The sequence below is a fragment of the Seriola lalandi genome, unplaced genomic scaffold (assembly GCF_002814215.2).
Source record: "Seriola lalandi dorsalis isolate HSWRI2012SDOR001 ecotype SW California unplaced genomic scaffold, Sedor1 jcf7180002054511, whole genome shotgun sequence".
Classification (NCBI taxonomy): Eukaryota; Metazoa; Chordata; class Actinopteri; order Carangiformes; family Carangidae; genus Seriola; species Seriola lalandi.
The window spans coordinates 810209-820277 of record NW_019525064.1 but is presented as its reverse complement, the minus strand read 5'-3'; the positions used below and the strand labels follow the sequence as shown (position 1 = coordinate 820277).

Here is a 10069-nt window from a genome sequence, read left to right as displayed (position 1 = left end):
TGTGGTGCCCTCATCTGTCCAACTCTCAGCACTGCACCTTAGATTTAATCAAACTGTAATAAATGAAGGGAACAACCTACTGAAAGGCTGGCTGACTGTAGAAGCTGAGGAATAAAAAGCTTGTAGAATATGATACAAAGTCTATAGAAATGGACTACAAACACACAAAAAACACAGTTGAGTGAACAAAAGGACAGATATTGTCGTTTTCATGCCCATAGCTGTGCTTCTGAATATAACTTGATAAAGCAACATTTGAGCAGTGTTAAACATTATTCATAAGTAATTCAAGGAATTAATCCGTGAACTATGTTTGTGTTTCACATAAATGTTATTTAACATCAGAAGACTTTTGTAGAAGTAAACTTTCTTTCGGAGCAATATAGAAAAACAACAACTATTCTTGCAACATGTTGGACATGTCCACGTTTTCCACTGTTACAATAAACAGGTTAGTCATCTGGATTGTTCCTCAGGATCAAAAACAACTTTCAGGGTCTAAATCTTACACTACATGATGCAGGTCACTACATTTTTTACAACATAAACTGGCAAATTTCAATTCACACTTCTGAAGCTCAAATATATTTACTGTGTGTACATTTATTCCTCTCTGTGATGGAAATAATGAGGTTGTCATCTGTTCATTTACAAAACCACTGGTGTTCATTTATTACAAATATTTACATTCAGCATGTTACGTAATATGCCCACAGTCATTAAAATTGGTATAAACTGGAGTAATCAATACCTTCCAAAACTCAATCAGCTCAATTAATTAAGCATAAAAGAAAAAGAAACAGAAGAGTCCCGGACTCTCTGAGGCAGAACCACATCAAGGCTGTTTCAGTGACTTCAGTGAGAGACCTGCCCCCTTCGCTTCATCCAGCCTGAACCTTTCGCACAGAAACTGGGCTCATTTCAAGCAGATCGCCACCATCTTCATTATCGCCTCCCTGCAGAGTAATTCACATGAATCAGACAGGCTTTGAATAACATTTTGAGTCTGAACACTGGTGCAGCCGATTTGGAGAAACATAAATAAAATAACAAACCTCGCGCAGGGGATGTACGACAGGCTGTACCTGGATACAAAACACACCTGTGTCACACACTGACAGAGACGTCAGACTGAAACAATCAGTGAACATTCAAGAGAAACTGGGACCTACCAGGAAAATGACAAGACTTGCAAGATGCAAAATAACAAAGCAAGTCCAAAGTTCTTCCACTGTAAGAAAGAAACATTGCTGTGAAAGACTGGACTTAAACAATAGTGTATCATTTACTTCATTGTGTACAATCAAATCAGTTGTTAACTGAAGTTAGACAGTGGTAACTGTTGTGCTTGCTCACTCACCCAGAAGGCTGCACAGAGAGTCAACACAAGGCAAGTCTAGAGCAATGAATGAGACACATGTAATCAACAACCTGGACTTACACTGATTGATGGCTTCCATCTTCATCATTTATTTACACAATCTTGATAATCTGAATTATAAAAGTTGCTTTATTTGTTTATTTCTATATCTTTTATCTTTAAAAAATAATCCATAATCCATTTTTTTTAATCATGAATTGTCTAAATTCTAACTGCAATAACTTTTTTAAGTTTCAGTTTTATGTGTGATTGTGCTTGAGGACATTTCCTGGACAAATAGGAAACAAAAACACAAAGTTCTCAGTTTTCAGTCTAACACTATGTCGTCACATTTTCCTTTACAACAGTAAATGGATCTGTCCAGGTTTGATATTTACAGAGTGGAAAAGCCTTCTCGATGTAAAAAGCAGTAATGGAGTGTGTAAGAGAGTAGAAGGAAAAAAAATAAACATGAGCACTTACAATCATGATAGTGGTGGCCAGGGCTCTTGTTTTGTCACACATCCTCTTCAGCTGCTTCAGTGGCCCCATCAGAAACATGGTGCTGTTCAACACAGTCATAGGTTGACAAATGTTTAGAAATGTTTATATTCAACAAGTACGTACCGTCCACACTGATGCTCACTCCTCTTCACATGATCAAGAGCTCATCTTCAAATAAAACACATCGCAATTCCAGCTGCTTTACAGCTGTGGACACTGACCTGCACAGAGCACATATGTTTCCAAAAGTGTAAAAGACGATGAAGAGCATGAGTCCGATCCTGGGGATGAAGAGCATACAAACTCCCTGCAGGACAGAGAAGAAGATAGCTGATTCTTCACCCACATGAACTGCATGTTTTATGTGTAGTAGAGGAAGAAAAATTTCCTAAAAGGCCTCAGTTTTTGAGACACCTCCACTCGAGGTCTCACAGCCAGCATGTTTTTTCATATCTTTGGTGTGGTTGGTCTGTTTCATGAAATGGATGGTTAGTATAAAATATTTACTCCAAAAGTAGTTTATTTGGATGCTATTTGGATCCTCCCAAAAAAAATTATGAAATAATAAAAAATGTGGATTCTACACAAGGGGCAGCATCTGGGATTTCACATTCATCTCTAGGAGTAATGGTCACACTGTATGTCCACAGGTAGTTGATTAATGCAGAAATAATAATAAAGCCACAAGTATATGACTATTTTTGGAAAATACATACCCTTAAACATACATTGAATAAAGAAATAAATATAGAAAATATATTTATATATATGCCTATACTTTAAAAAAAATAAGGTCAATAATCACCACAAAATGTAATTAACAGTTATTAGAAGCTGTTATCATCACATACAAACAAGTTGTTTGACTATTGAAACAATGAAAAATACAACTGTGCTCTACTGCTGTAAATGTGTTAAGAGAAGGACACAAAACATGTCTCATCTATAAAAAAACAAAAGGAAAACTGTACTACGTTTGACTGTGAGCTGCAGCTGCAGGACAGGTTAGTGCTGCCAGAGGAATGAACATCACATCCTCCACATTCCTCTGAGCAAGAAGAACCTGTAAGGTCACATCACCTCTCCCTGCCTCTTCTTCCTCTTCGTGTGGAGCACAATCACACCAGCTGTAGATCAACGCAGAAACTAATACAGATTCTTACCAAAATGGTGCAGGCGGCCCCCACCACAAAACAGGCGATGAATCCCTTCAAACGTGTGCCCCAGCCCAGAGTGGAGGCCTCGTTCACGGTCTGCGGTGACAGAGACAGCTCTCAGCTGGGATCACAGTTTGAACAAAGTGGCCTGAAGTCAGAGTTCAGTTTTACCTCTAAGACGGTCCGGTCATCTCTGCGCGACTCTTCTCCACTTAAAACCGATTTTAATTTATCCATTAGCTGAGGATCGATCAAACTCGACCGGATCGATGACAGATGTGATCGTTTCCTGGAGCTACAGACAAAAGTAGCCGGTTTCCTCAAATCTGTGCGCGGATGGACAACAACGTCACATGGCAGCTGGGAGTCTGACTGCTTACCTGGCCAGGTGGATGACATCCGTCTAGTCACACCTGGGCGGAGAAGCAGCAGGAGGTCTCACTTTTTTTCCCAGCCATTTAAAAGAATCGTAAAGCAGAACACGGATATTTAACCAGATTAAAGTGTTAAAAAAAAAAAAATCTTATGCACATTGAAATACAGCTTTCTATAGAAACTAGTTCAGTTTTAATATTACAGTTGATCAGTTTTAGCTATTTAGTTGAAATGTGTATATATATATATATATAGGCTATTATCACCGTAGTTATAATGAGTATGAGTATATATTATGTAAATACTGTAAATATGTGATGAGTATCAATCAATAGAAAAATAATCAGTGACTATTTTCATTATTTATTTATGATACTATGATATTCAGTCATTTTTATGCCACAATACTAAATATTCTTTGGTTTAATTTGTTGTTCTTCTTTGTCTTATCTGATAATCAGCTTGATATATTTGGTTTTTAGACTGTTGCAGTGATAATGATATAATGATAATGTTTTTGTGAGTTGATCAATCAAGAAAAATAACCAGGAGCTTCATAATCAATCATGACAATCATTAGTTACATCCCTAATATGCAACTGTTTCAAGTTTGCAGCGACCAGACTGCTTGTTATAACAAAATACATTTGCAGCAAAGTCAGCTTCAGTGTCCAACCCAGTAGGATCAGACACGGGCCACCCTGTTAAACACTCAGTGATTACTCCTCTTCAACACAGAAGATCTTTGTTGACCCTGCTGCCAGTAGATATAGTATGTATGCTGTCCTGACAAGGGTAAGTCTGAGGGGCAGTTCATCAGCCACAGGATAAAACGACTACCTCCTGCTGGGATGATTATGTGATGCATGAGTGATGATTTGCTTTTAATGTGATATTTTGTGATGTCACTATAGTGACAAAAGGTAAATGACATTTATAGTAGCATGACTTCTATGAATAATCCTATTATAACTATTTAAATGGTAAGAAAGTGTATGATGAGGTTACTATAAACACCATGTTGACTATCACTGACAAACAGTTTGTCCCTACACATAGACAATAAATTCAGCACAAATGAAGACAGGCTATTTAAAGAATTTTAACAAAATTCTTATTGTTTGGCATTGGGTTTGTTTTACATGTATGAGTCAACTTCCTAACATTATGAAACAAAAAAGCCACATTCAAATACCTTCAAGTAATGTCTGCTGTACTAATATTATCTGTTTTCACCACTAGATGGCACTACTGAACACCAACATGTCTGACAGGAGAAGTTGGGCGGGTCAAATGTAAAGCATGCAATCCACAAATCCTTATGAGTTCACTTATACTGTGTGTGCAAATTAATATTAAACAGATATGACAGAATATATGCAAAGTATTAGGCCACAGCAGAATAAATAGCAATGCACAATAAGAGTAAGGCTAAAGGCGGTGTACAGCTGATTAAATAAGGCAGAGGTAGAGATATACAAGTGTTTCTAAAGGAAAGCATCCAGAAACCATGTCCTTGTCCCTTTTTTTGTCTGCATGCCTTGCTTCCTGTCCTATTGCTGCAAACATTACATCCCTGATTTAACTGTGATATATATGAGTCACAATGTGGGTGAACAACAGTCCTCTTCATAAAATCTCATCCTCTGACTCTGCATCCCTCTCTCTGGGCTTCAGGAGTCCCATTTCCATCGGAGGAGTCCTCTTCAATCTGGAGCGAACCACACTACAGAGAAAGCACAACAAATGCCACATTAGAGCTGCTCAATTTTTTAATCCCAGTGTGGATGAATCTGTAAGGCTTCCAGGACAAATACACGAGCTGCAGCTTATAGGCCCTCTGGTATAGAGTAGGTTCTCACCAGCTGACGGTGCAATAGAGCACGCTTACGACGAGCATGGCAAAGGCGAGGTGCCAGGAGTAACACATGGTGATGAACATCATATTGTTGTGATCCTTTAGGTCCCACTCAGGGCCACTGGGAGGGTACAGCACAAAACCGATCTGTGTGCAAAGAGAGGGTAACGTCAGGAGTTAGGACAGACCTCCGCCATGAACTTCTGCTCGTACATCAACACATTCACACAAACCTGCCAGAACCAGCTTCCCTGCAGGATAGTGAGGGTGCACCGCAGCAGCTCCAGAATGATGTTGCCTCGGTGGAAGACCTCCAGGCAGGCAACAAGAGCCTCTCCAAAGACGGCATAGAGCAGGAGTTGATGCACATGGACGTCCAGCATACTTCTGCCATGGAGATGGTAGAGGAAGAGAAATCCTGCATAAACAAAGGAAAGATATCATGAGAACATAGATGAGAAAAGTAGAGTAAAATATGTTTTCATCCATTCATCACTTTGTTAGTATGATGCTGACAAACTGTCAAAAAGCATCTTTAATGTATTTTTTGTTTTGTTATCCAAAGTTATAACTGTGCATCCATGTGCCTTTTCTGAGTGAGTCTCTTTTGATCTAATAAAATAGATATTAATTATTAATCCTCTATGTCATTAGTAATTCGCCAGTTACCTGAGAGTACGTGGAAATATTAGAGTAGAGTAACTCAACTAACTCAACTAGCAAGCAGAGAAGACAAAACAGATAAAAAGTACTGGATAAATGGTTGAAATTTCTAGCTAAATCAATGAATAATACAGTCAAATAGTTAACTTCAGGTAAAAGTAATGGATTGTTACAATAGTTAGCTAAAAGTAATGGATTGTTACAATAGTTAGCTAAAAGTAATGGTAAAATGGTTAAAATAAATACTTAAATGCAATTAGCTAAATCTTTAGCTAACAGTAATTTAGCTAAAACTCTATCTAAGTAATGGATAAATTGTAACAATTAATTTCTAAAACTAATTCGTATGCAGTTCAAACAATTGATGTCAACACAAAGTAATGGATAAATGATTGAAATAGCTATAGATACCTAATTAATGACTAAACAATTAAGATAGTTTTAACTTCAGCTAAAAGTAATTTAGCTAAAACATTAGCTCAGTAATGGATAAAACGTTTAAATAGTTAGCTAAAAGTAATGGATAAATGGTTAAAATGAATTTCTAAAACTAATGGATATGCAGTTAGCTAAATAAATGACTAAACAGTTAAGATAGTTTTAACTTTAGCTAACAGTAATTTAGCTAAAACTTTAGCTAACAGTAATTTAGCTAAAACTTTAGCTAACAGTAATTTAGCTAAAACTTAAGCTAAGTAATGGATACCAAATTTGATTAGTTAGCTAAAAGTGATGGGTAAATGGTTAAAATTAATTTCTGAAACTAATGCATACACAGCTCATAGTTCATTCAATAGTTAACATTATAGCTAAATGTAATGGATAAATTGTTAAAATGAACAGTAGTAACAGATAAATACTGATGGAGCTATATGTAACGGACAAGTCGTGGCATTAGCTGTAGACAGAAGGACTGGGTCAAAAGTTGAAGGCTAAAAGTAATGGATACATAGTTAAAATAAATAGCTAAACATACCCGATAAAGACGTGGAATAAATAGCTAAAGTGAAGTGGATAAGTAATTAAAATATGCTAATGCTAGCTAAATGTAATGGATAAATGATTGAAGTCTAGCTTCTGCTACTAGTAGTACAAATGCAAACTTGACCAAACCAACCAAAACACTGACAGATAAACTGTTTGAAACAATATGAATCGTGTTAAATAGCATACATTTTAAAATTAGTTCAGATGAACAAGTTTGGAACATGACAGGTGGTGTTGAGGAGGGGATACCTGAGTACAATCTAAATAAATACAACATCAAAATGAAGACTGACTGTACCTTCATTAAAGAAAGCGATGGCCAGCATTAACCTATCCAGAGCCAGTGGAGCAGCCTCCGTGGTGTGGATAACCAGAGACACAGTCCCGGCCAGGCCAAAGAAGAGGTACATGGTGGCGTGCTGCCAGTTCATCAGTTGTTCCCAGTGTTTCTCTGCAAAGTCGTACAACTGGAGCCCCGGTCCACCCGCAGCAAACTGCTCTGCCAGCATCCCTGGGGAACACGGCAGAGGAAACACTCAGATCTCCTTTATTAAAGAGTGGATACTGTAAACGCCTCTTTTCTAAATGTTTCCTAAGGGAATATAAAGACCTGCTTACCAACAAAAGAGAAGAAGAGTATGACAGAGCTTTCGATGATCTCCAGGCGGCGCTGTGAGGCTCTGCTGGCCAATCGAGTCGATCCAATGTTCTTGTTCCTGCGGGTGGCGTGCCAGAGGGAGTACTTTCCTGTCCACCAGATCCCAGCCACGAGGAAGAAGCTCCCAGGGAGTGCGTGGCCCTTGAAACTCCCCATGACTCGCCACACCTGGATCATGGGAGGCAACAGATCTGTCAGCAGTCGTTATGGATAAGTGAAGAACTACTGTTGCTTCTGTAACAATCACTTTTTCTTCTTGCACCACAGCAGAAAACAGATTACTTTATTCTCAATATTGCTTCTATATCAAACCAGCAGGTAAAGAATCTTGGTTTCTTCTAAATACAGGTATGAAAACAAACGAGATAATTTCACCTCATATAAAAATTTGGCATATCATTTATACAAAGTGTTCCTCCGGTAGCTTGGGGGTGTACAGTATTTTTAGCTGAAATGAGAGGGGAAACGTGCAGGAGTGCCTGCAATTTAGTTAAACAGCATAATCAGACATAATTAGTGTGTATGTTGGCAGCAGCCCCTCAGCTTACCTTGGTAGAAGTGTGTCTACACAAGGGAAGAAAGCTGTTAAAGCGTCAAGAGGCTTGCATCTTTACCCTTCAACGTGTGAAGCTAAAGAGCAGTTTTTCTATTTATTTCTGCGTTATACCTCTGATCACATGTTTTCCTCAGTAATGATTAGCCATCGTTTCCTCAGCAATTAAAACAGCTCGTGATTGATGTGCACTCCAGGCCGTCTATTCTCTCAAAGGAACAAACGTTTGTCCAAAAAAGGGAGAAACGATCAAAAACAAACAGGCTACCATTTCAGTCGTGGGTTGTGCCCTCTTTGATCCATTGTGTACCTCCTCACGGTGTCATCGTAAATATGAAATGAGTATTAAGAGCTTTATGAACAGGTTCATGAAGCTCTTAATACCCTTAAGAGTGGCTGCAGTTTCCTTTGTGATGGAGATGACAAACAATATTGTGCCCCACAGCAACAAAGTGGAGGACACGCAATACCAACAGATTCTTTCAGATGTTAAACCGAACTCATCTGTGTAACGCAGCCCTTTGCTGGCGCATCCGCAACAGATTGAGGAAAACACTTCAGTCGCCATGGCAATCACTCCATCATGTCACTGGAGTGCTGCTGGAAGAGCGTCGAGTGTCTGGCTGATTTAATCAACCACAACATCTGCGCTGTTTTGTTTCCAGATTCACTAATTCACACACTTCTGCATGTCTGACATTTCAGTAAATAAATAAACAGTTTTATTATATTATTAGTGTTGAAAAGGAACTAAGTGCACTTACTCTAATATTGTAGCCTACACAAGTATTTGTGTTTTACTTTCGTGCTACACTTCATCTCTGAGGGAAGGTCTGCACTTTTTCCTCCATTTCACTTATTGAACTGCTAGTTACTCCTCAGATAAAGATTTTACAAACAGTTTATAAGGTTCGACGCTCTGTAAAAGATTAAACTACCCAAATACGTGCAGTTAAATTCAGCCACACCTTGACCAACTACAATATTATAGTACAGCATACATGTTAATGCATCACTCACAGGGCCTGTTCTACATGAGCACTTTTACTTTTCATACATAAACTTGCTAATACTTCTCTACTTTACGTAAGTAACATTGCAAATAAAGGGGTTTTACTTGTTATGGAGTATTTCTATAAATGACAGGGCCACTTTTCTTAAGTATATTTAATTACTAGTGATTATACTTAGTCTTTAAAGATTATGAAACCACCAGTCATAGTCATTTATCTTCTTTTCAGTCCTGCATACAGTAATAACAGTGAGATACTTTGTGAAATAATAATAATTTTGTATTTTGGTCTTTATTGTTACTGCTCCAAAGGGGATATAAATGGTGAGGCTATTTAGATATTTGACCTCAACTGTTTCAAAGAGGAACTGGACTTTCAAAACCAAAAGGTACAGTACATCTTAAAGAAGTTTAATTCTAAGCGATAAAGTGCCCATTTTGTTTTTTTTGCTCCTGAAGAACTGACAGAAGCTGTGAAGTTCATGAATACACACTATAGCCTGCTCAAAACTCATTAAATGCTTTACCACGAGAGGTTTACCATCTGAAATTAGATTAGATCAGCATAAAGATGAGTTTGAACTGCAGACTTCATCATAAAACCTTACTTTATACACACTTTTATGATTTTCTATATATAAGACAGTAAAGACAATAAGTTTCTTTGGGTAAGTTTAAGTAGAACAGTAGCCTTTAGGTCCTTCATAAAAAAAAATGGGGGGTCTTACCCAAGTGTGTTTGTTTCTGGAGATGAAAAGTTGCTGGAAGTATGTTCAACCAGGGAAATCAAAGCATCCTTATTGTCTCTTCATATAAATCATTTTCCTGCAGCAAATATAAAAGTTTTCTCCTCCGTTCTTCAGATAAACATGAAGTAAACATCAGCTTTCTCGCCTGAGACCCGTCGCCTCCAGACCAGACTCGTTTCACAACCTCTTTTTT

At 37.9% G+C, this 10069-nt stretch overlaps 2 protein-coding genes across 2 annotated transcripts; both read right to left on the bottom strand.

Moving 5' to 3' along the window:
- Positions 1-643: 643 nt before the first annotated feature.
- Positions 644-3390, bottom strand: sft2d2a (SFT2 domain containing 2a). Its single transcript, XM_023413274.2, has 8 exons — positions 3193-3390; positions 3028-3117; positions 2086-2171; positions 1844-1925; positions 1361-1396; positions 1173-1231; positions 1056-1085; positions 644-956 (listed from the first exon to the last, which is right to left on the bottom strand). Exons 1-8 carry the CDS (start codon positions 3256-3258, stop codon positions 917-919), a joined length of 489 nt encoding a protein of 162 aa, XP_023269042.1. The 5' UTR covers positions 3259-3390; the 3' UTR covers positions 644-916.
- Positions 3391-4482: 1092 nt separating this feature from the next.
- Positions 4483-10069, bottom strand: tmem45a (transmembrane protein 45a). The gene is made up of 6 exons (XM_023413266.2): positions 9856-10069; positions 7523-7730; positions 7203-7415; positions 5488-5672; positions 5259-5401; positions 4483-5122 (listed from the first exon to the last, which is right to left on the bottom strand). The coding sequence occupies exons 2-6, from the start codon at positions 7716-7718 to the stop codon at positions 5026-5028; spliced, it is 834 nt and encodes a 277-aa protein (XP_023269034.1). The 5' UTR covers positions 7719-7730; positions 9856-10069; the 3' UTR covers positions 4483-5025.

Bases quoted from the DNA above. Each gene is read 5' to 3' on its own strand.
- sft2d2a (XM_023413274.2), bottom strand. From the start codon at position 3,258: ATGGATAAATTAAAATCGGTTTTAAGTGGAGAAGAGTCGCGCAGAGAT. The intron at 1,397-1,843 runs GTAAGTGCTCAT...TCATTGCTCTAG, and splicing joins TGGCCACCACTATCATGATT to ACTTGCCTTGTGTTGACTCT. The intron at 1,232-1,360 runs GTGAGTGAGCAA...TCTTTCTTACAG, and splicing joins CTCTCTGTGCAGCCTTCTGG to TGGAAGAACTTTGGACTTGC.
- tmem45a (XM_023413266.2), bottom strand. From the start codon at position 7,718: ATGGGGAGTTTCAAGGGCCACGCACTCCCTGGGAGCTTCTTCCTCGTG. The intron at 7,416-7,522 runs GTAAGCAGGTCT...CGTGTTCCCCAG, and splicing joins ACTCTTCTTCTCTTTTGTTG to GGATGCTGGCAGAGCAGTTT. The intron at 5,402-5,487 runs GTTTGTGTGAAT...CTTTGCACACAG, and splicing joins AGGGAAGCTGGTTCTGGCAG to ATCGGTTTTGTGCTGTACCC.